The 26,787-nt window shown below is 46.4% G+C and overlaps 1 protein-coding gene across 1 annotated transcript; it reads right to left on the bottom strand.

The window, feature by feature from the left end:
• Nucleotides 1-1,097: 1,097 nt before the first annotated feature.
• Nucleotides 1,098-26,456, bottom strand: LOC124620211 (protein YABBY 3-like). Its single transcript, XM_047146879.1, has 2 exons — nt 26,265-26,456; nt 1,098-1,406 (listed from the first exon to the last, which is right to left on the bottom strand). The coding sequence occupies exons 1-2, from the start codon at nt 26,454-26,456 to the stop codon at nt 1,098-1,100; spliced, it is 501 nt and encodes a 166-aa protein (XP_047002835.1).
• Nucleotides 26,457-26,787: the final 331 nt, after the last annotated feature.

The raw sequence follows: 26,787 nt of genomic DNA on the forward strand, positions 1-26,787 counted from the left end.
CATTTAACTATAACGCTGTCCATTCACACCGCACAATAAGTATGTCGGCCAACACAGTGACCAACGCTTAATTGTAAGGACTCAATATTGAGTCGCACTTCGATTCGCTCTTGTCCGCAGCTCGTGGTTGTGCGGTAGTGTTCTCGCTTCCCACGCCCGGGTTCCCGGGTTTGATTCCCGGCGGGGTCAGGGATTTTCTCCACCTCATGATGACTGGATGTTGTGTGATGTCCTTAGGTTAGTTAGGTTTAAGTAGTTCTAAGTTCTAGGGGACTGATGACCATAGGTGTTAAGTCCCATAGCGCTCAGAGCCATTTGAACCATTTTATTCACTCTCGACAGAGGTGCTCTCCCAGTGAAGTACTGAGGAGAGACTTGTTCCTCGCTCCAAGAGCGACAACGGAACGGCACCTCTCCACAGCAGATGCGAAGGGGTATATCTTTCGGTCTCTTCCATTACTCCTTCAACTCAAGGTGTCAGAAATATCGTCTACCAATCAGCATTGCTCTTCTAAAATCGGGAGAATGACGTTTCGTTTAACGCAACCAATCCAGAAACCTGTAGTATCGGCGTTTGGCGTTTGCTGTCTCCCTGTGAAAATCTCTGAAACTGCGTGCTATGTGTAAAGAATGCGTAGGCTGGCCGCTCCCACACAATGTATCGGAATTTGCTTTTAAGCCAAACCCTCAGGCGAATGCTGTCCGCTCCACGGGCGTCCACCAGCCGACGTAGATGGGTTGGGACTGGCCTCCTGGCGTGCGGTCGCCTCTCTCGAACTAAAAGCTCCTGTGACCATCGTGTCTGGAATGTATATGTGTACGCCAGCGTCGAGTGTTTCAACCACGGTGCGCACTTGCGATTTATTAGTTATTTGCATATTGTTTACATGAATTCATACAACATTGACTTTATCTTATCGAGTTTGGGTTCGAATGAAGCGTCTTGATGTGCGGAATATGATTGTGAGGGCGGAATATGTAAGCAATGAAGGTAAGGAGACCTCGACGTCTTACAACAACACTGCGCTGGCACTGGCGCAGTTTTCCGCCCTAAATGATCGCGCGCAGAGTAGTCATCGGAGCTGCTGACAATCGCCTCAGTTTTCGAGAAGACGCAGAGTGGGTGTGGTGCGCCGCCGGTAACCATGTTGCGGCGAAGCAGACAGCGCCGGGGAGGCTCTGTGTGCGGGCGGCCGTGATTTACGCGCGTTCGGCCCCACACTTGCTGCCGCTGGCAGGCGCCGCCCGCATGCAGACCCGGCGCTCCCGTGATTAACGAGCCGCGGGGCACAACACGCGCTCCGCGAGCGGGGGCTGGCAGTCTCCAGCCTGTTGGGCGCCGGCGGCGAATCTGGTGCGCCGGAAGCGGCGGCGACTGTCGGCGGCCCGCAGAGCGCAGAATTGTTCTGCGGATGGCGGCACATCCGAGTTGCCGCATCCAGCAATTAGTCAACGCACGCGACCGTGTAAGAGCAGCCGCATGTGTGGTGGGCGTGTGCACGCTCACTCGCCTCCGGCAACATCTACATCTACCCGATTACTCTGCTATTCACAATAAAGTACCTGGCAGAGGGTACGATTAACCACCTTCAAGCTGTCTCTCTAGCGTTCCACTCTCGAAAGGCGCGTGGGAAAAACGAGCAGTTCAGTTTTTCTGTGCGAGCCCTGAATTCTCTTACTTTGTACGTGGGTGCCAACAGAGTTTTATCGCAATCGTAGGAGAAAACTAGTGATTGAAATTTCATGAAAAGATCCCGTCGCAACTTTGTTTTCATGATTGCCACTCCAATTCAAGTACCATGTTTGTGGCACTATCTCCCATATTTCGCGATAATACAAAACGATCTCCCCTTCTTTGAACTTTTTCAGTGTCATCCGTCAGTCCCACCTGATGCGGATCTCACACCGCACAGCGATACTCCAGAACAGGGCGGATAAGTGGTGTAAGAAGTCTCTTTAGTAGACCTGTTGCAGCTTCTAAGAGTTCTGCCAATGAATCGCCTCTTTGGTTTGCTCTACCCACAACATTGTCTATGTGATCTTTCCAATGTAGCCGGCCTGGGTGGCCTAGCGGTTCTAGACGCTACAGTCTGGAACCGCGCGACCGCTACGGTTGCAGGTTCGAATCCTGCCTCGGTCATGGACGTGTGTGATGTCCTTAGGTTAGTTAGGTTTAAGTAGTTCTAAGTTCTAGGGGACTGATGACTTCAGATGTTAAGTCCAATAGTGCTCAGAGGCATTTGAACCATTTTTTCAATTTAAGTTATCTCGAAGTATTTACACTCATGCTCATAAATTAAGAATAATTGCAGAATGTGGTGCCACACAACGTGGCACTATACAAAACTGGTGCTAATATCATAGGCACATAGGGAACACACATGACACAGACCTGTAAATCCACAGTATTGGTGATAAGTAGAGAAAACCGTCCCAAAACAAATGTGCTGCAAAAGGTCACCGTTTCTTGCGCATGTACCCCGACATCAATATGGGATATGATCACCATGCACACGCACACAGGCCGCACAACGGGTTGGCATACTCTGGATCAAGGGGTCGAGCAGCTCCTGGAGTATAGTCTCCCATTCTAGCACCAGTGCCTGTCGGAGGTCCCGAAGTGTCGGAGGGGTTAGAAGTCGTGCAGCGATACGTCGATCGAGAGCATCCCAGATGTACTCGATGGAGTTTAGGTCTGGACAACAGGCAGGCCACTCCATTCGTCTGATATCTTCTGTTTCATGGTACTCCTCCACAATGGCAGCTCTGTGGGGCCGTGAGTTATCATCCATCAGGATGAAGGTGGGACCCACTCCACCCTGAAAAGGTGGACATACTGGTGCAAAATGATGTCCCGATACACCTGACCTGTTACAGTTCCTCTGTCAAATACATGCAGGGGTATATGTGCACCAATCATAATCCCACTAAACACCATCAAACCACGACCTCCATACAGGTCCCTTTCAAGGACATTAACGGGTTGGTAACTGGTTCCTGGTTCACGCCAGATGAAACCCTGGCGAGAATTACTGTTCAGACTATACCTGGACTCATCCGTGAACATAACCTGGGACCACTGTTCCAATGACCATATACTGTGTTCATAACACCAGGATTTACGGGCTCAGTGAGTCAGTGGAATGCTCCTTGTAGGTCTCAGGGCGAGTAAACCATGTCTATTCAGTCGTCTGTAGACTGTGTGTCTGGAGACAACTGTTCCAGTTGCTGCTGTAAGGTCCCGAGCAAGGCTACCTGCAGTACTCAGTGGCCGTCTGCAGGCACTGCTGGTGGGATATAGGTTTTCTTCTGGTGTTTTACAATGTGTATGTGCCGTATTGTAGCGCCTGGACACGTTTCCTGTCTGCTGGAATCGTTGCCATAATCTTGAGATCACACTTTGTCGCCCATGCTATGACAGCTGTGTTTGACCAGCCCTAGTATTCTACTCCTCATAGCGTCATCAATATGTGTTCTTTGAGCCATTTTCAAAATACAGTCACCATTATCACGCCTGAAAACGTCTGCACACTTACTCGCTGCACCGTACTCTGACATGCACCAAGACACCTCTGCGTATGTGGACTGCTGCCAGGGTCACCGCGCGATGACCGCAGGTCAAATGCATGGCATGGCCATAACCCGGGGTGTTTTAAACCCACAATCCGCCCACCAGAGCGTTGTTTCACCATGTATCAGAATTATCCTCAATTTATGAGTATGAGTGTAGTTGAATTTATAGCCTTCAGATATGTGTTACTTATTGCGTAATAGAAATTTAGCGGATTTCTCTTAGTACTCATGGGAATAACTTCATAGTTTTCTTCATTCCGGGTCAATTGCCAATTTTCGCACCATACAGATATCTTATCTAACTCGTTTTGCAATTCGTTTATGTCGTCTGATAACTTTACGAGACGGTACATGGCAGCATCATCTGCAAACAATCTAGCAACGATGCTAGTTCGAACTTCCCTGAGGTACACTTCTGCAAAATGATTAACGAGTATCCTAAAACTATGATAGCTCGTAGTGGAGTTTTCATCGCGTGTTACAAACGTATTATGTAATGTCTTTAAATTAGTTTATAAAGTAAACACCAACGAAAGTCAAACCAGGGTAATGGAGTGTAGATGAATTAAATCAGAAGATGCTGTGGGTTCGCCGATGGGATTGAAGAATTGGCAGACTTAGAGAAGAAACTGTGTACAATGCGTAGGTGTATTTGCAGACTGAAGAGACGAATGAAAATTTCTACCAAGGTCAGGAGTGGAAACCGGGTCTCCCGGTCACTAGGCGGATGCGCTAACCCCTACGCCACATCGGCACAGTGGCTTTCAGAATTGCACGAACCACCCTAGCACGCCTCCCTTCTCAATCGAAATTCTCATTCACGCCTCTACCCGCTTGATATTCCCGCTAAACAACATTGCAGAGGCTCTTCAACTGTACTTGAACAGCAGCTCAGCATCAAACGAAAGGGGGATCCTGCCTGAAAGCCGGGCATGGGTGCTTTATTGAAATAAAACTATATGGTTCAAAGTTGTTTTAGAGTCTCATACATCTATGATGCATGTATGCAGACTGAAGCGACAGGTGAACATTAGTACCAAAACAGGGACTCGAACCTAGGTCCCTTGCTCACTAAGCAGATGTGCGAAAGAGTCAGACGTTCTGGCACAGTGACTTCACAACTGCATGGACTACGCCTCTCTCCCCGATTAAAATTCTCATTCACGCTTAGTGAGCAGGAGACGTGGGTTCGAGTCCCGGCCCTACTGCGAACTTTCATTTGCCTCGGGAACCATATAGTTTAACATGAAGCCGCTTAGGGTATTAAAACAAGAGATAACAAAACAAAACTAAAAATAAATATCAAGAAGACAAACTTTATGGTTATAGACAAAAGAGGAAGTGGAGATAAGACTGACATGAGAATATGCAGTGAGCAACTCGAGGAATCAATTGAATTTTGCTTCTCTGTAGTAGCTTCGAGGAAAACATTAGATGTCTCAAGGAAATGAAGAGAAGAATAACACTGGCCAAGACCGCCTTCCAAAGTAAGAAGAACATTCTGCTGAAGAAGCACATCAGCTGCCACACTAGGAACAGGTTTGAAAAGACGTTAGAAAAGCAGGAGAAAGCTGTCCTTCAAGCTGCAGAAATGTGGTTCTTGAGGAGAATTTCAAGAATTAGCCTGCTTGACAGAAAAAGGTATGAAGTTGTTCTACAAGAAACAGAAGAATTACTGAAGGATGCAGGCAAATGCAAAGCAAACTCATTGGTCACTTAATTAGACATGATATTCTTTGATAAACCATTTTCGATGGTAAGATCATAGTAAAGATGACGAGGGTCTGAAATGGTGGCAGCATTATTAGATGTTGTGTGCGAGGGTCAGGCCACCACAAGTAAACAGAAACAGTATTTAAAACTGCTCTCACAATTAAATAACGGAGTTCAATAAACATTTGCTTTAAAGGTCACTTTACACATTAACGAAATTATATAGATCTTGATTGTAAGGTTTTTCGAAAAATACAAAACCAAATTTAGAAGAAGAATCTACAAAAGACCTCATCGCAGACAGTCTCATCTCGATGTGTCCAGTCACCATAACAGTACCAACAGCGATGGGTAGAACTGGAGTTGCTATAAATCACTACAACAGATTAAAAACTAAGATAATATGTCAAATGTACATACAGCCCCAACAATTTCATTTGAACCATAAAACTAAAACGCTTTAAAACCTTAAACCATGTCATAGTAGAGAGTCATGCAAATATAAAAAAAATATTGGATGCTATCTTGCCTTGATATCAACAGCCACAAATAATTCTAATGTTCAAATGTTGTAAATTCAGTCTCTAAGAAAATTCCAATATGTTTCTAGAAGGCCTCTAGTTTCAGTGGCACTGATCATAATAACTGTATTACAAACAATCAAAAATTTTAACTTAATAACATATATCATCTTGAGATTTAATGACTATAAGAACTTCAGAATGGCAACGGCCGGCTATGCAGTAATGTTTATACTGGTTTGTTTAACAAAATTAAATGAAAAATACCTTATAACAGCCATTAAGCGGCAACTGCTGTTTGTGAGTTAAAGCGGTAATGGAACAGATATTAAACCCATAGATCAGTGACTCCAAAACCTGTTTCAGTCTGCAACACGATTAGAAAACAAAAAACACGCAAGCCTTTATAGGCTACAAAGAGGTTCTATTCAGTTTCCCAAATATGTGGAAGCTACCGAAATGGTAAAAGAGAATACACTTTACCCTCTCTTATTAAGTACAATGAAACGTGAACACAAAAACTAAGGGAGTTCGCTCAACAGCTTGGCCTCAGTTCATGTCCAAAAATTAGTTACGAAATATTAAATACACTAAGGTTACCATCATATGCATGCAGCCAAACTGACAACTTCCGCCAAAACACAGACATGAGGGGAATCAATTACACTTAAATTTTTTAGTGTTTCCTATAATGAAGTAGAACAAGCTACTACTACAGGTTTCACAGTCTATCTAAAACTGAGTCACATGCCAGCAGACCACATAAAAACGGCATCGTCATCGTAAACAAAGAACACAACTGCTCGTCAGCTCAATTGCAGTCTTGATAAATAGCTAGGTGGATTAATAGATGCACATTCCCACTACAGACAGCTGACATCAAAGTGCATGAAATTCAGAGACAGGCGTTTCACCGACCAAGGTCCCATGGTACATTCCAATAACCACGAAGGTGACTCAGCGTATGATCCCAGGTGGCCATCCACCTAAAATCCACTCGCACAGCCACATCGCAACAACTGGCCCCGGCTCACATCCTGCTGCCTTTCCAAGCCACCACACCACCACTGCTCCTGGCCGGTCCCAACACTGTCCACATATACACGCCTTCCCTCTTCGCGCATGCTGTGTTAGTCCCCCTGGCATGTCTCTCAGTCAAACATCTCATTTGTGACGGTTGTTCTTCATACATCGAGATGAAGAGGATTGCTGAAGAAAGAAGCTATTGCTTCAAAGAGGAGGCTTATCCTTTCCAAAGAAGAGGAGGAATTCTGTGGGTATTAGATTAGGTATTGAGGGAAGTGAGATAATAGCACTATTGCATGCGTTTTGCTGATTCGGTTGTAAAATAGCACATGATTGAGAATGACAATTCCAAAGAAAAGCATCTCAGAAAAGAAAAATCATGTTTTAAACTTCGGATATTAATTTAGGTATTAGAAATACTTTTCTGGATGTATTTCTTTCGAATGTAGCTTTGTGTGACGGTAAAAGTTTGCGATAAATCGTAGGGATAAGAGGGGGGAGACTAGAAACTTTTGAAATATTGTGTTTTGGAAGATTTCTGAAGATAACTTGGGTAGATTAATTTTGAAATACAGTGATGTGGAGGTTATGATTATATATATTTTTTCTTTGTTGTTATTTCACTCCCCAAAAAGGGGCGGGCTGGAAGTGGCACAATATGCCACTCTTCAGCCAAGAGTGTTAAGGAGAAAACATAGGCAAATGAGAAAACAACACATAATGTAGAATGGTATAAAGTGATGAATTAACAAGAACAAAAATAGGTGAGTAGGAACGGTAGATTTAAAAGCAACATAGATGAGAGCCAGACACACATGCAGAGAATGAACACTGTGAGTCAACACGAAAACAAAGAAACACCACAGCAGGAACACAAGTGAATGATGCTGGCGACACTGCTGGTGCTGGTGAAATGTAGCACTGCACACGGCACTGGAGTAAAACTGACACCACTACGAAAACTTTAAAAATCACTGAACCAAAGGGGACCTACCACCAGTAAAGGGAGGAGGGGGGAAGAAAAGGGGGGAGAGATGGTAGGGGTAAACCAGGAGGGGGGTAGGAGGGGAGCAGTGGAGGGGAAAAGGAAAGGAGCTGGAAGCCTGAGGGTGAAAAGGAAAAAGAAGGTGTTCGGGAGGGGGAAAAGGAGGAAGAAGGGAAAGGGGAGAGGGAGGGATAGAGGTAGCTCTGAGGAGGGGGAAGGAAGGAGGGATTAGACCTGGTAGGACGGGTAGATGGAAGGTACATCAGTCGGGAGGGAGAGTTGGCAGAAGCGACCATGGGTGAGGGTATGGAGCATGTGGAGATGACCAGGTGGGACACTGTGGTACAGGCGCAGCAGCTGGCTAGGGTGAGAGAGGATGGGGGGAAACCAAAGGATGGGGGGGGGGGGGGGATCCAGTTTGTGGGAGACATGTAGGATCCACATTCGTTCTAGGAACAGGAGGAGATGGGGGAAGGGAATAAAATCATAAAGGATCTGCGTGGGAGATGGGAGACAGATGCAATAAGTGAGGCAGAATGCATGGCGCTCAAGGATTTGGAGGGATTTGTAATAAGTGGCGGGGGGGGGGGGGGGGGTGGAGATCCAAGCAGGGTGGGTATAACATAGGATGGGGCGAATGATGTACTTGTAGGTATGTAGGATAGTGGAAGGGACTAATCCCCATGTTTGACCAGAGAGAGTTTGAGGAGACAGAGACAGTTACATGCCTTGTCTTGTACTGTATGGAGAGGGGGGTCCAGGAAAGGTGGCGGTCGAGGGCGATGCCAAGGTACTTGAGGGTGGGAGTGAGGGCAGTGGGGCGTCCATATATAGTAAGGTAGAAATCTAGGAGGCCAAAGGAGGGGGTGGTGCGGCCTATGATGATTGCCTGGGCCTTGGAGGAATTGATCTTAAGGAGCCATTGGTTGCACCATGCGGTGAACAGGTCACAGTGGGTTCAAATGGCTCTGAGCACTATGGGACTTAATATCTTCGGTCATCAGTCCCCTACAACTTAGAGCTACTTAAACCTCAGTAACCTAAGGACAGCACACACATCCATGCCCGAGGCAGGATTCGAACCTGCGACCGTAGCGGTCTCGCGGTTCCAGACTGAAGCGCCTAGAACCGCTCGGCCCCAACGGCCGGCGTCACAGTGGGACTGGAGGAGGCGCTGGGAACGTTGGAGCGAGGGGGCAAGAGCAAGGAAGGCGGTGTCATCGGCATGTTGCAGGAGATGGACAGGTGGTGGGGGCTGCGGCATGTCCGCCGTGTATAAGAGGTAGAGAAGAGGGCAAAGGACGGAGCTTTGGGACACACCAGTGGAGGGGTAGAAGGTGTAAGAGTTGGAGTTGTGGATGGTAACATAGGAGGGGCAGTGAGAGAGGAAAGAGGCTATCAGGCGAACATAGTTGATGGGGAGGGCGTAAGTCTGGGGTTTGAAGAGGAGGTAACGATTATAGAGGAAGATACGTTCTTAGCAACAGAAAGTAGGTGAAGTTAATACTAGTGCATTAGGCAGTTATTTGCAATCTGTTAATTATGGAGTTCTCAAGGCACTAATAAAATTAAATGAATGCGTTCTTGTTCTTTAGGACACGTCCAAATGAACAGACATCACGCATTCATACAATTAAATCGGCTAGCAGAGCAATGAATCCACTTTCTTCTGTGCGGATGCACAAATACATGCGACCTCCTGTGGGAATCTCATAGTAGCGAACTTGGAGGAAACGGGCAGGGACTGAGGACAGGTGGCGTTCGATGGAAATGTGGATCGGCCGTGAGGCGTGCCGAGGTAGTCTGCGCAGGTGTGATAACGCTGTATCCCGGATGGTGCAGTGGCTAACGTACCTGCCTAGTGAGCAGGAGAACCTGGGTTCAAATCCCCATCCAATACACATTTTTCACTGGTCACCGCTGATACCGCGTAATGTCACGATACAGCTGACAGCAGTGATTCCCTCGCCTTCCTTTCCTTTCTTCTGCTATCCATTTTCAGTTTACATATTATATTGTATGTTGTACGTCACAGTCACTGCTTTCAACTCTGGTATTCAATGTACAGAGTGTTTATAAATGAATATCGTGGTTTTAACGCTTTATAATATTTATTACATTAAACTTACAGTTATAAATGATATGTCAAATGAAAGAGCAACTCAAACAGTTGTGTTTGGCACCAGTGCGTATGCGCAGCGTGCAGTGTTTCCGCCGCAATCCTCTAGAGACTGGTAGTAGCGAAGATGGCGACTACTGAACAGAAAGTGTTTTGTGTTTTGCAGTTTGCAAAGACCGAATCTGTAGTTACTTCCCTCAGTTGGAATAAGATGAGCCTGAAAACTTCGTTTTCCAGCAAGATGTAGCGCCACCTCACTGGCATAGCGAAGTACGCGATTGGTTGAACTTCACTGTACCCAAACGCTGGATAGGCCGCAAGGGGCCCAATGACAGGACTTGCTTTGCATGGCCTTCACTTTCACCCGACCTAACGCCATGAGACTTTTTCCTTTGTGGCTTCATCAAGGATCGTGTGTATGTGCCTCTGCTACCAGCAGACCTCCCTGAAATAAGAAACCAGATTGAAGCAGCTGTTGCTACAATCACTGAAGACCCACTTATCAACGTTTGGGAAAAACTCGGCTCTAGACTTGATGTGTGCCCTGTGACAAATGGTGCTCACATTGAACAATTATAAGGTTCTTGGCAAAATTGTCTCAGTTGCTCTTTCATTTGACATATCATTTATAACTGTAAGTTTAATATAATAAATATTATAAAGTGTTAAATCCCCCAATATTCATTTATAAACACGCTGTACTTTGTAAGCGTAGGCTTCCGCGGCCGTTGTCTTCTTCAATAAAATTCTTCAGGGTATCAGACCGCATCGTCATAATTTTAAAATGCGCCAACGTTTCGGCCAGCGTTGCAGCTAGCCTTCATCAGGGCCTTACGTTAACGTAAATTATGACGATGCGGTCTGATACCCTGAAGAATTTTATTGAAGACGCTGTACTTTATACCTAGCTATCGATTTCTGAGAGTTTAACTGTGTTTGAGACGACGAGCAAGAGTCTTGAGTAGGTACTCTGTCGAGGCGGCTCCGTCTGGCTACCAGTGAGATACGTGCGTGTCACGTGCATCTTAAACCACGCACACGCCGCCACAGGAAGCACGTTTCTGTTCGAAACATTGTTTCGTATTGTGTTTCTCAAATTTTTCCTACCTGTTTTCCTTCTCTCTGGTTCCGTCCACACTAGCCGGAAGCATTTCTTATAGTCTATCCGCATCTTCAGCAACGCTGGAAGGTGAAGCTAAACAAAATTATAGGTATATATGACGGTAGTATCTGTTCCCGAAAGAACGGTTACCGTTGATGAACTTATAGCTTTGCTAGAATGAAATGATAATTAAATGGACACCCTAGCTTGAAACAAGCATTGATACACTTCATTGGGGACACGTTGAAAATGTGTGCCCCGACCGGCACTCGAACCCGGGATTTCCTGCTTACATGGCAGATGTTCAATCCATCAGATGAATACAACGTCTGCCATGTAATGCAGGAGATCCCGGGTTCGAGTCTCGGTCGGGGCACACATTTTCAACATGTCTCCAATGAAGTATATCAACGCCTGTTTGCAGCTAGGTTGCCCATTTAATTATCATAAAATTATAGGTCTCGTCGTCGTCGTTGGTGGGCGACAACGCGCTTTACTAGTACTAGAGGGAGCTGAGTGTGGAAGACCGCTCTGGTTTTCGTAACTTCACTCAGATGTCATCTCCCGCTTTTGAATTTCTAGCAAATATGGTTACACCATTTGTTTCAAAAAAGGATACAAATTTCAAGAAAGCAATTACAATTAAACAAAGTCTTATTTCTACTCGTCGTTACAGTAGATTCATTTCGGAGCCAAGCCTATTTACTTCTCATTTCGAAGTAAGCTGTATCTCAGATAGTACCTGAAGTTTGTAGAGCACTGGTGGCAGTACTGAAGGGTTGCGTCTAGGTGAGTAAAGGAAATACATTGTTAGATATGAGTGTTATGCAGTTTTGTTCTTTAGCAATCATCTCTCACGTATCAAAAATAGTTTCAGGAAATACATTGTTAGATATGAGTGTTACGCAATTTTGTTCTTTAGCAATCATCTCTCACGTATCAAAAATAGTTTCAGGAAATACATTGTTAGATATGAGTGTTATGCAATTTTGTTCTTTAGCAATAATCTCTCACGAATCAAAAATAGTTTCTTGTACTGAGTCGTCTGTGTCGGCGTTGCTTATGAATGTGTCAGGGGAATGTTCTTGCATTACTACACTGAAGCACCAAACAAACTCGTATAGGCATGCGTATTCAAATACAGATATACGTAAACAGGCAGAATTCAGCGCTGCAGTCGGCAACGCCTGTGAAAGACAAGTGTCTGTAGCAGCTGTTAGATCGGTTGCTGCTGTTGCAATGGTGGGTTATCAAGATTTAAGTGAGTTTGAACGTGGTGTTAAAGTCGGCGCACCAGCAATTAGACAAAGGATTTCCGAGGTAGCGATGAAGTGGGAATTTTTCCGTACGATAATTTCACCAGTGCACCGTGAATATCAGGAATCCGGTAAAACATCGAATCTCCGACATCGCTGTGGCCTGCAAGAACGGGACCAACAACGACTGAAGAGAATCGTTCAACATGAGAGAAGTGCAACTCTTCCGCAAATTGATGCAGATTTCAATGCTAGGCCATCAACAAGTGTCGGCGTGCGAACCGTTCAACGAAACAACTTCGATATGGACTTTCGGAGCCGAAGGCTCATTCTTGTACCCTTGACGACTGCTCAGCACAAAGCTTTACGCTTGGCCTGGGACCGTCAACACCTACATTGGACAGTGGATGACTGGAAACATGTTGCGTGGTCGGAATAATTTTGTTTCAAATTGTGTTCAGCGGATGGACACATCCCCATGAATCCAAGGACCCTACCTGTCACCAGGGGACTGTTCAAGCTGGTGGAGGCTCTGTAATGGTGTGGGTCGTGCGCAGTTGGAGAGATATGGGACCCCTGTTACGTCTAGATACACCACCTGCAAACATTCATGTCCAATGTGCACTCCCACGGAATGGGGCAATTCCAACAGGACAATGTGATACCCCACACATCAGAATCGCTACAGAGTGGCTCCAGGAACACTCTTCTGAGTATAAATACTTCCGCTGGCCACCAGACTCCTCAGACATGAACATTATTGAGCGTACCTCAGATGCCTTGCAACGTGCTGTTCCGAAGAGATCTCCATGCCCTCGTACTCTTATGGATTTCTGGACGCGCTGCAGGGTTCATTGTGTCAGTTCCCTCCAGTACTACTTCAGACATTAGTCTAGTCCGTGCCATGGCGTGCTGCGGCACTTCTGCGTGATCGCAGGGCTCTGCACGATATTAGACAGGTGTATTAGTTTCTTTGACTCTTCAGTGTGGATTCGTTAGCTTCATCATTGCTCTTGCTCGCTCTCTTTTGCAGAAAATATTATCAGATTGTCTGCAATGTACTTGCCACATGCACTGCACTCATCGGCCACCTACTCTTCCTGACTTTTAAGAACTTCTGTTAATAATTGCCTGGCAGCATTGTGTGACCCGCTGTCCTGCTTCCCAAACATTTGCTCTCTTTTTTTCTAGATGGAGAAGTTGATGTCCTCATCGTCTTCAATTCCTTCAACCGAAAATTCTTCTGTCAAAACCTGATATCAGATTTATTTCTTTGAGATGCCAGTGACTGAAAACGATTGGCGTTAAATGGCATGTGTATCCTCACAGATACATCCCTTCATCCATTGTGTGGGAGCAACTGATGGGCAGCACATAGTCCTACAGTGCCCTGTTACTAGTGGGAGGGAATATTTCAATTACAGAGGGTCATTTAGCATTGTTCTCCCAGCTGAAGTTCACACCTGCTATGACTTTCTGTACGTGGATACTAGATGCCGAGGAAAAATTTCCAATGGTGGTGTATTGCGTGTGTGTGAAATCTTATGGCACTTGACTGCTAAGGTCATCAGTCCCTAAGCTTACACACTACTTAACCTAAACTATCCTAAGGACAAACACACACACACATGCCCGAGGGAGGACTCGAACCTCCGCCGGGACCAGCCTCACAGTCCATGACTGCAGCGCCTTAGACCTCTCGGCTAGTCCGCCGTGGAGGTGGTGTATTCAAAAACGCGACCATAAGTGAACTAACTGCGAAAGAGAACCTGATTGCCACAAGCTGAAAGCTTACTTGGAGGGACAAACACTTTACCATAGTGTTTGTGGCAGACTATAAGAAAGTATTGTGAAACCATACCGAGAGGGCATGGTAAAGGTCTGAAGGACAGAATTTTATAAAGTTTCGAAGAAAAGAATTTTTAATTACCGAATTTCAAGGGCAAGAATGGTTGTCAAGAACACATTAGGGATTATTGCTTCGGTTTGTCGTGTGCTCCGAAAACTTATGATCCTGCAGCAACACACGGCACGGTCACACATACAATTTTTTATGACGAAATGCTGAGGCAAGGAAGCAACATAGGTCACACGATAGATTGGGTTCCTGTGATGTGAAAACAGGTGAGATGATCCCAAGCACATCGAGGCGAGATGACGTCGCATCGATTTGTACTGTGCCTCAGAATATGCCACAGAAGTCTATAACACGGATAAAGAAATTCAAGCTAGTCGAGTGTTAACAGTCAGCAGTGTACGTGCAATTTACCTAAACCTTCAAGATATTGTCAATATCTGGTTAAGTTGCATTCCACGTGTTTCTACTGTCACATGTGGTATGCGAAATTGTCTTTGAAGAGTGGTGTAGTCTTAATCCCAGTGAACGATAACTAACATCAATGTTTATAGCGTCCAGTTGGTTCTTCTCGACAGTGAGGTGCAGATGAATACTGACAAACGGTCCTGAGGTACTATCCTAACTAAATGCTGTGCCCCCCCCCCCCACAGGGGGTCCAAAACTCTATTGTGGATACGTGCGTAGCGACCATGGGACGCCGAGCTAATGTGGCCCTCCTTCCTTTCTAGGCTGCATACCTTCCTTTTCCGCATCCTTCCCCATCCCCCATCTTCGCCCCCCCCTCACTTCCGCCTCTTTCCTTCCCTTTCTTCCCCGCTGGGAGTATGTTTTGTGCCTACATCCAGAGACGGACGCTCGAAAATGTAACACATTCTTCGCTTTCTCTGCTTGCAAGTCTTCGTCCGTCCTTTGTCCTTCTCTTTTCCTTACCTCTTCTCTTTACCCTTTTCTCCACTGCGGCGTTTGAGACCTCTCTTCTTTCCTTTCCCTTTCTTTGTTTTTCCCTTTCTCTATTTTCCTCCCTGTGCGTGTCTGAAGGCCGACCCACGTATTTCCATGTGTAGCCGGCCCAGGGTAACGCGTAATTCCCCGCCCCGGGTAGACAGGTAGGACACGTACGTACCCCCTGGTAATGGCCAGGCCTAGGGAGGGGTGATTACCTGAGCTGATACCTTCCAAAAGTGCCTATTGGTTCCTCCATCCGTTTCTCGGGAGGTGTGACCTGAGGTGTGAACAATCACCTAAGGTGGGAGTGTACTCAGGGAGGGCCCCCACAAGGGAGGAGGGCGCCATTGGAGACGCCGGTAATCATGGGGGATACTTCCGCAATGGTTTCCCCATCTTCTACTATGTCTGCTCACAAGCGTAAGTTCAATGAGTCTCAGCCACAGACAGTTCTTCCATCATTGCCACAGTTCCTTGATATTTCTCGGTCTGAAGAAGGTCACGACTTCTCCATGGTCAACCCTTTCATTATTCAGAAAGGTGTCGACGCAATTGAAGGTCCTGTAAAGTCTTGTTCCAGATTACGAAATGGCACCTTGTTGTTAGAAACAGTCAGTGCCCTCCAGGCCCAAAAATTTCTGCGTACTTCACTGCTATGCACCTTCCCTGTCCGGGTGGAAGCGCACTGCACTTTAAATTCCTCCTGTTTGGTCGTTTATACACGCTCCCTCGACGGATTGTCCGACGAGCAAATTCAACACTACCTGTCTGATCAGGGTGTAACGGCTGTTCATAGAGTCATGAAAAGGGTTGACACAAACATCGTTCCAACCCGTACTGTCTTCTTGACATTTGACAGAGCTCAACTCCCATCGAACATCAAAGCAGGCTATGAGATAATTTCCGTTCGCCCTTACATCCCAAACCCTACGCATTGCTATCGGTGTCAGCAGTTCAATCATACCAGCCAATCCTGTTCCAGTCCGGCCAAATGTGTTACGTGTGGCAAAGATGCCCATGATGGTGCTTGTCCACCTCCATCCCCTCGTTGGATCAACTGTATGGGTGACCACGCTGCTTCCTCTAGAGATTGCCCCATTTTTCAAGACGAAAAGCTCATTCAGGAAATCAGAGTGAAGGAAAAGGTGTCGACCTTTGCTGCTCGAAAATTATTCGCCAGTCGAAAGCCCACCGTGCCTCAGACAGGTAAATACAGCACTGTCCTTGCCTCTCCGCGGCCAAGAAAGGAGGCGGCCACGCAGACTTGTGATCTCACCTTTAGTACTACAGTCGTCAGATCGGCAGCGCAAAGATCGCCCGTTCAACCTCCCCACTTTCGCCTGCTCACTCTAAGGCTCACCCTTCATCGGGTTCTGCCCAAAAGTCAGACACCTGGACTTCCAAAAAAGAGACTACACGTGAAGATCAGTTACATACCGCAAATTCACAACCATCAGTTCCTCCTTCATCTAAACATCCTGTTTCCAAGAAGGCTAATAAGAAGCCCAGTTCCTCTCCTTCTCCGCCACGGCGTGTCTCATCTGCAGCACCACCTGGCGGTAGCCACCCTCGGCCGTCTTCTGTGTCGCCGAGGCACACTTCTGGCGGCCGATCAACCGGCCGATCGCTGGTGGCAAGAGCTGCTCCTGAACAACCTATGGAACGGGATCTTCTGCCTTTGGCTGACTGCCGTTCCACACTATCAGTCGCAAGCTCTGACCTGTCGTTGAGTTGAGGGCAACCTTGGTCACACTCTTCCATTTTCTGCCCACCCTATGGCAATTATTCATTGGAATATACGCGGCATTCGAGCCAATTGGGCTGAATAGTCGATCCTCTTACGATCCTACTCGCCAGTCATCTTCTGTCTTCAGGAAACAAAGCTGCGTCCCCACGACTGCTTTGTTTTCTCCCATTTTCAGTCAGTCCGATTTGATCTCCCCTCTGTTGAAGGCACTCCAGCACATGGAGGACTCATGATTCTTCTCCATGATACTCTCCATTATCACCCATCCCCTTAAACACTTCCTTCCAAGCTGTCGCTATCCGTCTTTCCTTTCTGGATACACCTACTCTCTTTGTACTGTATACATTCCATCGTCCACACCAATGGCACGAGCTGATCTCCTTCATCTTCTTGGTCAGCTTCCACCACCCTATTTGCTGGTTGGGGACTTCAATGCCCACCACCGGCTTTGGGGATCTCCACATCCTTGTCCGCATTGCTCACTATTGATAGACGTTCTCCACCAAGCGGATCTTGTTTGCCTCAACACTGCGGACCCTACATTTTTGTCTGCCTCCACGACAAATTTCTCTCATTTGGACCTTTCAGTCGGAACTATTCCGCTAGCTCGGCGCTTCGAATGGTTCGCCCTTGCTGATCCACACTCGAGCGACCACTTTCCATGTGTCCTTCGATTGCAGCCACACCTGACATATATGCGCCCGCGACACTGGAAGTTTGCCCAAGCCGACTGGACACTTTTTTCGTCTCTAGCCACATTCGATGACCGTCACTTTCCTAGCGTCGGTGATGAAGTCACTCATATTACAGAGGTTATTGTTTCAGCTGCGGAACGTTCAATACCTCGCACCTCCGAATTACCCCGGCGCCCCCCAGTTCCTTGGTGGACTGAGGTATGCCGTGACGCAAAACGTGAGCGGCGGCGTGCTCTTCGCGTTTTCAGACACCATCCTACATTGGCCAGCTGTATCCGATATAAGCAGTTCCGTGCGCGATGCCGTCGCGTCATCCGCGATAGCCAGAAGGCCAGCTGGGACTTCTTTACTAGCTCATTTAACACCTTCACTCCCTCCTCGGAAGTTTGGAGTCGGATTCGACGGTTATCTGGCGCGCCTAGTTTCTCCCCGGTCTCTGGGCTCACTGTCGCGCAAGATACATTAGTGGACCCCGTCGCAATTTCTAACTCATTGGGTCAACACTTTGCTGAGATTTCGAGCTCTTCAAATTACCCGCCAGCGTTTCTCCCGAAGAAACGCGCTACGGAAATGCAAGCACTTGCCTTCTCCTCTCAAAATCGCGAAAGCTACAACACTGTTTTCTCCATGCGGGAACTCCAACATGCAGTCTCTTCTTCTCGCTATTCCGACCCAGGACCGGATGGTATCCACATCCAAATGTTGCTGCATTTACCATACCATAGTCTGCGTTACCTTCTTCGCCTTTAGAATCGAATTTGGACCGACAGTACTTTTCCCAGACGGTGCAGGAAGTTATCGTCGTTCCTGTTCCGAAACCTGGAAAGGACAAACATCTCCCCTCTAGCTATCGCTCCATTTCTCTCACGAGTAGTGTATGTATGGTTTTGGAGGGTATGGTGAATTGCCGTTTAGCTTGGTGGCTGGAGTCCCGCAGTCTTTTAACACCTGCCCAATGCGGTTTCCAAAAGCATCATTCTGCAGTTGACCATCTTGTTGCCCTCTCCACTTATATCATGAACAATTTTCTTCGGAAACGCCAGACAGTTGCAATATTTTTTGATCTGGAGAGAGCATACGATACCTGTTGGAGGACAGGCATCCTCCGACCACTGTTCTCTTGGGGCTTTCGAGGTGAGCTGCCCCTTTTTCTTCGCGAATTTATGGCAGAGCGCACATTTAGAGTGCGGGTGAACACTACTCTCTCCCGTACTTTCTCCCAAGAAAACGGGGTACCCCAGGGCTCTGTGCTAAGTGTTGTACTGTTTGCCATTGCCATAAATCCCATTGTGGATTGTCTCCTTCCTGATGTCTCGGGCTCCCTCTTTTTGGACGATTTTGCGATCTACTACAGCTCTCAACGGACCAGCCTTCTTGAACGACGTCTTCAAGGATTTCTCGATCGCCTCCACTCTTGGAGTATCGAAACCGGCTTCCGCTTTTCTCCCAGTAAGACTGTTTGTGTTAATTTTTGGCGTCGTACGGAGTTTGTTCCACATTTCTTACATCTAGGACCTGTCAACCTTCCGTTTTCGGACGTAGCTAAATTCACGTTTCCTATCTTTCGGCTCGCTGTCTGCGATACCTCAACACCCTCCGTGTCCTGAATGGTACATCCTGGGGAGCGGACCGAGTGGTCCTTCTGCGCCTCTATCGCGCCTTACTGCGTTCGAAATTGGACTATGGAAGCATAGTTTACTCCCCTGCTCGGCCGTCTATTCTTCGGCGACTCTATCCACCACCGTGGAATACGTTTAGTGTCTGGAGCTTTTTACACCAGCCCTGTGGAAAGCCTTTATGCTGAGACTGCTGAACCTCTGCTGTCCAATCGTCGAGCTGTCCTTCTGAGTCGTTATGCTAGCCATCTGTCGTCCATGCCTGCAAATCCGGGCCATGACATTTTTTTCGACGCCTCCTTGGATTTAGGGTATGCAGGCCGCCCTTCCTCCCTACTACCACCGGGAGTCCGCTTCCATCAACTGCTCCATTCTCTTTCCTTCCGTTTTCCTAAAACTTTCTTGACAACTTGGGGTACAGCACCGTCTTGGCTCCGTCCCCGGACCTACCTGCTCCTCAGTTTCCCAAGGATGGTACCACTTCACTTGTTTATCGTCGGGCATTTGCTGCTCTATGCGCACAAATGAAGGATGCCACATTACTTTACACTGATGGTTCAAAAACATCATTAGGTGTTGGGAGTGCCTATATTGTTGGCGACACCCCAAATAGATTTCGGCTTCCCGATCAGTGTTCGGTTTATACTGCGGAGCTTTACGCTGTTCTCCAGTCTGTCCAATAAATCCGTCGCCATCAGCGGATACAGTATGTTATCTGTTCAGATTCTCTCAGCTCTCCTCAGTCTCCAAGCTCTCTACCCTGTCCACCCTCTGGTCCACCGGATTCAGGACTGCCTCCACTTGCTCCATTTGGGAGGCGTCTCTGTGGCGTTCCTCTGGCTCCCGGAACACGCTGGTATCTGTGGAAATGAGGCGGCCGATATAGCGACCAGGGCCGCAGTCTCTCTTCTTCAGCCAGCTATTCGCATGATTCCCTTCGCCGATCTACGGAGTGTTTTATGTCGTCTTGTTGCTTTTTCATGGCACGCACATTGGTCGACACTTCCCAATAATAAATTGCGTGACGTGAAAGCTCTTCCCTGTGCTTAGACCTCTTCCTCCCGAACGCGCCGTCGGGAGGAGGTAATTTTAACTAGACTCCGGATAGGGCACTGTCTTTTTAGCCATCGACATCTTTTAAGTGGCGATCCTCCCCCACTCTGTCCCCACTGCTCTCAGCTGTGGACGGTAAGACACCTTTTACTTGAGTGCCCCTATTTTACTCCGTTACGCGCCCGTCTACAGCTGCCGCCTGATATATCTTCCATTTTAGCAGATGACACGCGCTCAGCTGATCGCGTTCTCGAGTTTATTAGTGCCAGTGAGATGACGTCAGTCATTTGAAGCTCTTTTTGGGGACAACCAACGCCCTTCTATAGTGTTTTTTTAAAGCTTTCCTTCTGTTTTTAGTTTCTCCAATTTTTTGAGTTTTGTTTGCCATTGCTGCTGGCTTCCAGTTTCGTTTTTTTACCTTTTCCTACGTCACAGACCGGACGCTAATGACCGTAGCAGTTCTGCGCCCTAAAGCAATAACAAAAAAAATGCTGTATGGAAATGTGTGTCGGCTTATTTGTACATTGGTCAGATGGATGTCCACCTGGGAACTATTTGTGTGATGTATCGCGGATATGTAACACAGTCTTTGTTGAGAGCACACTCCCTGGAGTCTCGTATATGCCACATATTCTGGAGGTCATAGCGCCAACAATGGATGACTTGGTAGCAGTATATCTCCGGTATCTAGTGAAGGGTACGCCACGCCGCGTCGCTGCCGTCATCAGAGAGAAAGTGTAGCTGTCCCTAATTAGAATGCTCGCGAGAGCATGTAAATTCCTGGGAGATAACGTTTATCGGTATCTGTGGGTAGCGCAATAAGTTCGACTGCTACGTTCCGAAACGGAACTATTAAATCCATCTTACCTAGTAATGCGTGCGTGAGAAGTGTTACAGGTAACTTAATCACGAACTGATTCAATTTAAATAAAATATTAATTTTTATAAATGCTTTTAAATTGTATGATTGTACTGGATGTGGATTTGGAAATAGATTTGACAACCATAATGAAGATCATTTGTTTCCAGCGCAAAACGATATAGTCAGTTTGACAGTGCAAATATATGAAGTGGTGTGCACTTTCAGCTGTTGGTTGACCTAATCGTGTTTAAGTATGGTACAGATTAGGCGCTGCTAAAATCCACAATTTAGTTAAAAACCGTTTATAAAAAATGTTCGTTTTATACCAATAGCTACATAATGAATGTATGACAAAAATACGGGGCTATTACAAATGATTGAAGCGATTTCATAAATTCACTGTAGCTCCATTCATTGACATATGGTCATGACACACTACAGATACGTAGAAAAACTCATAAAGTTTTGTTCGTCTGAAGCCGCACTTCAGGTTTCTGCCGCCAGAGCGCTCGAGAGCACAATGAGACAAAACGGCGACAGGAGCCGAGGAAGCGTATGCCGTGCTTGAAATGCACTCACATCAGTCAGTCATAACAGTGCAACGACACTTCAGGACGAAGTTCAACGCAGATCCACCAACTGCTAACTCCATTCGGCTATGGTATGCGCAGTTTAAAGCTTCTGGATGCCTCTGTAAGGGGAAATCAACGGGTCGGCCTGCAGTGAGCGAAGAAACGGTTGAACGCGTGCGGGCAAGTTTCACGCGTAGCCCGCGGAAGTCGACGAATAATGCAAGCAGGGAGCTAAACGTACCACAGCCGACGGTTTCGAAAATCTTACGGAAAAGGCTAAAGCAGAAGCCTTACCGTTTGCAATTGCTACAAGCCCTGACACCCGATGACAAAGTCAAACGCTTTGATTTTTCGGCGCGGTTGCAACAGCACATGGAAGAGGATGCGTTCAGTGCGAAACTTGTTTTCAGTGATGAAGCAACATTTTTCCTTAATGGTGAAGTGAACAGACACAATGTGCGAATCTGGGCGGTAGAGAATCCTCACGCATTCGTGCAGCAAATTCGCAATTCACCAAAAGTTAACGTGTTTTGTGCAATCTCACGGTTTAAAGTTAACGGCCCCTTTTTCTTCTGCGAAAAAAACGTTACAGGACACGTGTATGTGGACATGCTGGAAAATTGGCTCATGCCACAACTGGAGACCGACAGTGCCGACATCATCTTTCAACAGGATGGTGCTCCACCGCACTTCCATCATGATGTTCGGCATTTCTTAAACAGGAGATTGGAAAACCGATGGATCGGTCGTGGTTGCGATCATGATCAGTAATTCGTATCATGGCCTCCACGCTCTCCCGACTTAACCCCATGCGATTTCTTTATGTGGGGTTATGTGAAAGGTTCAGTGTTTAAACCTCCACTACCAAGAAACGTGCCAGAACTGCGAGCTCGCATCAACGATGCTTTCGAACTCATTGATGGGGACATGCTGCGCCGAGTGTGGGAGGAACTTGATTATCGGCTTGATGTCTGCCGAATCACTAAAGGGGCACATATCGAACATTTGTGAATGCCTAAAAAAACTTTTTGAGTTTTTGTAGGTGTGTGCAAAGCATTGTGAAAATATCTCAAATAATAAAGTTATTGTAGAGCTGTGAAATCGCTTCAATCATTTGTAATAACCCTGTATATCGGTGTGTATGTGTATGTGTGTGTGTGTGTGTGTGTGTGTGTGTGTGTGTGTGTGTGTGTGTGTGTGAGAGAGAGAGAGAGAGAGAGAGAGAGAGAGAGAGAGAGAGAGGGAGAGAGAGAGAGGGAGAGAGACTGGAGATGCCTTGATGTTTGATTGTTGATCCTGTACTCGTACGCTGTGCAGTAACCTTAAAATGTAGTTGGTTTATGTCATCATTTTACCTATTTTTCTGCTTTATATAGGGGTGCTTTTAGTTTCATGTCATTTCAGTGGTTTGCATACATGTTTCTTAATTTATTAGATTCACGTGTTTTTGCGTTTCGTAGATGTCACTTACTACGGTCATGGGCGCACACCTGGGAACCTCTGCCGCACTATAAACGGTGCTTGCATCTCTGTCACAGTAATACTAGGGGAAGTCAGAAAGCAGAGGGACTTTTGAGAAAAGGAATATTTATTCTAATGATAGAAAACTGAAATATACGTTATTTTTCTACGTAACCCCCTTCCTGTTTAGCACCGTGGCAATGACTTCTGTATCGGTTGCAAATCTTCTCCCACTACGCTCTTCCTTCAATGATCCAAACATATGGAAATCGCTAGAAGCCAGTGCTGGAGTATATGCCGGATGTTCCAACAATTCGAATCCCATATCCTTTATTGTTTCGGCCGTCCCTTTAGTAGAATGTGGCCGAGCGTTATCGTGATGGAGGATGACACTTTTTCACAGTTTCGCGCAACCTTTGGATCTGATTGCACGTTTCAGTTTAGTTCCCAACACATCATAATAGTTCTATAGTTCTCACATTCACAGGTCGCCTCTTTGGGCGAAATGAACGGCTATCACACTTTCCATGTCACAGAATAGTTTTAGCATAATCTTACCAGCTGGTGTTTGACGTTTAAATTTCTTAACTTCTCGTGATGATGGGTGTTTTCAAACCATACTCGCAGCCTTACTTTGCGGTTCGTGATGATGCACCCACTTCTCGTCGACACTAACGACTTGTTGCAAAATCCATCTCCCTCGCCATGATAACGGGCAAAATGTTTAAAAAGGATGTACATCTTTTGTGCATTAGGCTGCGCTGACAATTCTTCCGGTACTCACCTTGCACACACTTACCGAAAATTTAGCCTGTCTTGTAAGATGGAAGCCAACCGGTGTGACCGAGCGGTTCTAGGCGCTTCAGTCCGGAACCACGCTGCTGCTTCGGTCGCAGGTTCGAATCTTGCCTCGGGCATGGTTGTGTGTGATGTCCTTAGGCTAGTTAGGTTTAAGTAGTTATAAGTTCTAGGGGACTGATGACCTCAGATATTAAGTCCCATAGTGCTCAGAGTCATTTGAACCATTTTGTTGTAAGATGGAAACCGCTGAATGGTGACTGATACGTAAAATACTGGCGATTTTGTCCACTATAATTCGTCTGTTTTCCGGAACCATACGCTCAACGACCTCCAAATTGTCCTCAGTTGTTGACATCGATGGCTTGCCCGAATTTTCCTCATCATATAGAGAAGTTCTTCCCTGTTCGAAGCACTCTTTCCATTCGCAGATATTGCTTCGCGACATCTGTCACCATACTGCACTTGCAGTCGACGAATAATTTCCTCAAGTTTAACACCTTCCGCAAACAAAAACCGAATCACTACCCTGATTTCCTTGTTGGTGCAGATCGACAAAGGAGCTGCCATGTTTCACAGTTCGCTACAATACAAAGACTAACGCTGGAATAAGAGTGAGATAATTGGTTCAAATGGCTCTAAGCACTATGGGACTTAACATCTGAGGTCATCAGTCTCCTAGACTTACGACTACTTAAACCTAATTAACCTAAGGACATCAAATGCGTGTGAAATCTTATGGGACTTAACTGCGAAGGGCACCAGTGCCTAAGCTTACACACTACTTAACCTAAATTATCCTAAGACACATACACCCATGCCTGAGGGAGGACTCGAAGCTCCGCCGGGACCAGCCGCAGAGTCCATGACTGCAACGCCTCAGACCGCTCGGCTAATCCGGACATCACACACATCCATTATCGAGGCAGGATTCGAACCTGCGACCGTAGCAGCAGCGCGGTTCCAGACTGAAGCGCCTAGAACCGCTCGGCCACAGCGGCCGGCTGAGATAATTGTGTACAGTTGCTGCAGACGACAGTACTTCAGCCCTGGATGCTAGCCATTTTACGAAGCCCTAAGGCGAGAAATCATAGAAGTCCCTTTACTCTTTGACTGCCCCTCGTATTTGTGTGCACGCCAAACATTGTGCTGCATTTGGCTCATACTGCGTGTATTATGTAAGCATGGCGCTATTGTGTACTGCTATGGTGGAGTCAGCTGGCGTGCCCGCGGAAACACGCAATAACACTTGAAATTTTCCGGCACCTTCCCGTACCTTGTTGAAGATATACTGATGGTTTTCGTTCCATTTAATTACGTCCACCTTACATTTTACATGTTTTTTATGACGGACACACTACATATCAAGTTACCTTTGCGTCGATTTTCCATTCTTTCTGGCTTTATGACGGGTGCGTTACATATCTAGCTATTTTTACTGAAGTTTTTATTACTTTTATTTCGTTTTAACTACTTAGCCCTAAAGATAGGACCATGCCCCTTCCTTTGTTCCTAATTGGTTTCTTGTTTTTATAGACAATCTGATGATGCCCAAAAGGGTGAAACGCCTCACTGATATTAATTAATTTCGCTACGAAGACTGTTTTTATTCTGCAATAATTTGAAACTGTTTGCTGTAAGACCATGCCACAAAGGGATAGAATAAATTTCACAAAAACAACTATTTAAACCATTCTTTATGGCATTATGACGGATGGGTTGCATATCCAGCTATTTTTACTGAAGTTTTTATTACTTTTATTTCGTTTTAATTACTTAGCCCTAAAGATAAGACTATGCCCCTTCCTTTGTTGCTAATTGGTTTCTTGTTTTTATAGGCAATCTGGTGCGCTACGAAGACTGTTTTTATTCTGAAATAATTTGAAACTGTGCCATGCCACAAAGGGACAGAATAATTTTTACAAAAACAGTTGTTTAAACCGACGATTCGACCGTTTTAGCAATCGTTCTCTTCCGGGTGAGCGTAGTCGCACTGACGGCCGTAGAGACGGTCAAATCGTCCGTTTCCATAGGGGTTTTAGTATCAAAATAAAGCGGCTTAATGCAAAAAAGTATTTTATTCAAATTAAGATAAGGAAAAATGATACGATGTTTCTGTATCGACGATGATGGTATTGTTTGTTTTATTCAGTAGTGAAGCGCCCGTTCTGATACATCGTGAGCATGACGCAGAGGCGTTTAACCAGTGAAAAGTAGCCTGTTCTGCCCACTGGAGGGCTATCTATTGCGTACAACAGCTGGCGCTTCAACAGAGTGCTGGGAGGGATGGCGAAAGAGTGAGGGGGCAGAGCAGGGGGGGATGTATCTGACCGCGTTATCGTGCAACGACCCCCTGGCCTACTGCAGGTGTCGATAGCAGTGCTTGTTTACTCCTTAGGGCCCTTTCACACGATGCCGTTGAGAAGCGCTTCACTGCAGCGCACGAGCGCTCACACGACGCGTCACGCCTGTGCGCCACTGGTGGTGGTCGTGGTGGTGGTGGTGGTGGTGGTGGTGTGCGACTGAGCGCCACAGAAACGGTGGCGCTGCACATCTGAAGGCTCCCATCTAAACTAGTGCTTTGCCAGCGAAAGCTGTAGTTATGAAGCATTCGAGTCACTCACGCACATTCGTATTACTACAAATTTCCGAGAAATCGACTTTTCGCTTATTACCCCCTCAATCAATCTGTAACGCTGTCTATAGCCCTTAGTCCGTCGCCTAATATTTCCTTGTACCGGTTGGTTATAATTAAAATGACGATGTTCCGAGTGCTGTAGTGCGGGCTGCATACATCACATGGATCTGAAACACCGTAGGTATGTTCATTAATCGTTGCATTCACGACGATGCTGAAAATAATAATTGTTCCACTTTCTGCCATC

The sequence above is a fragment of the Schistocerca americana genome, chromosome 6, assembly GCF_021461395.2.
Source record: "Schistocerca americana isolate TAMUIC-IGC-003095 chromosome 6, iqSchAmer2.1, whole genome shotgun sequence".
NCBI lineage: Eukaryota > Metazoa > Arthropoda > Insecta > Orthoptera > Acrididae > Schistocerca > Schistocerca americana.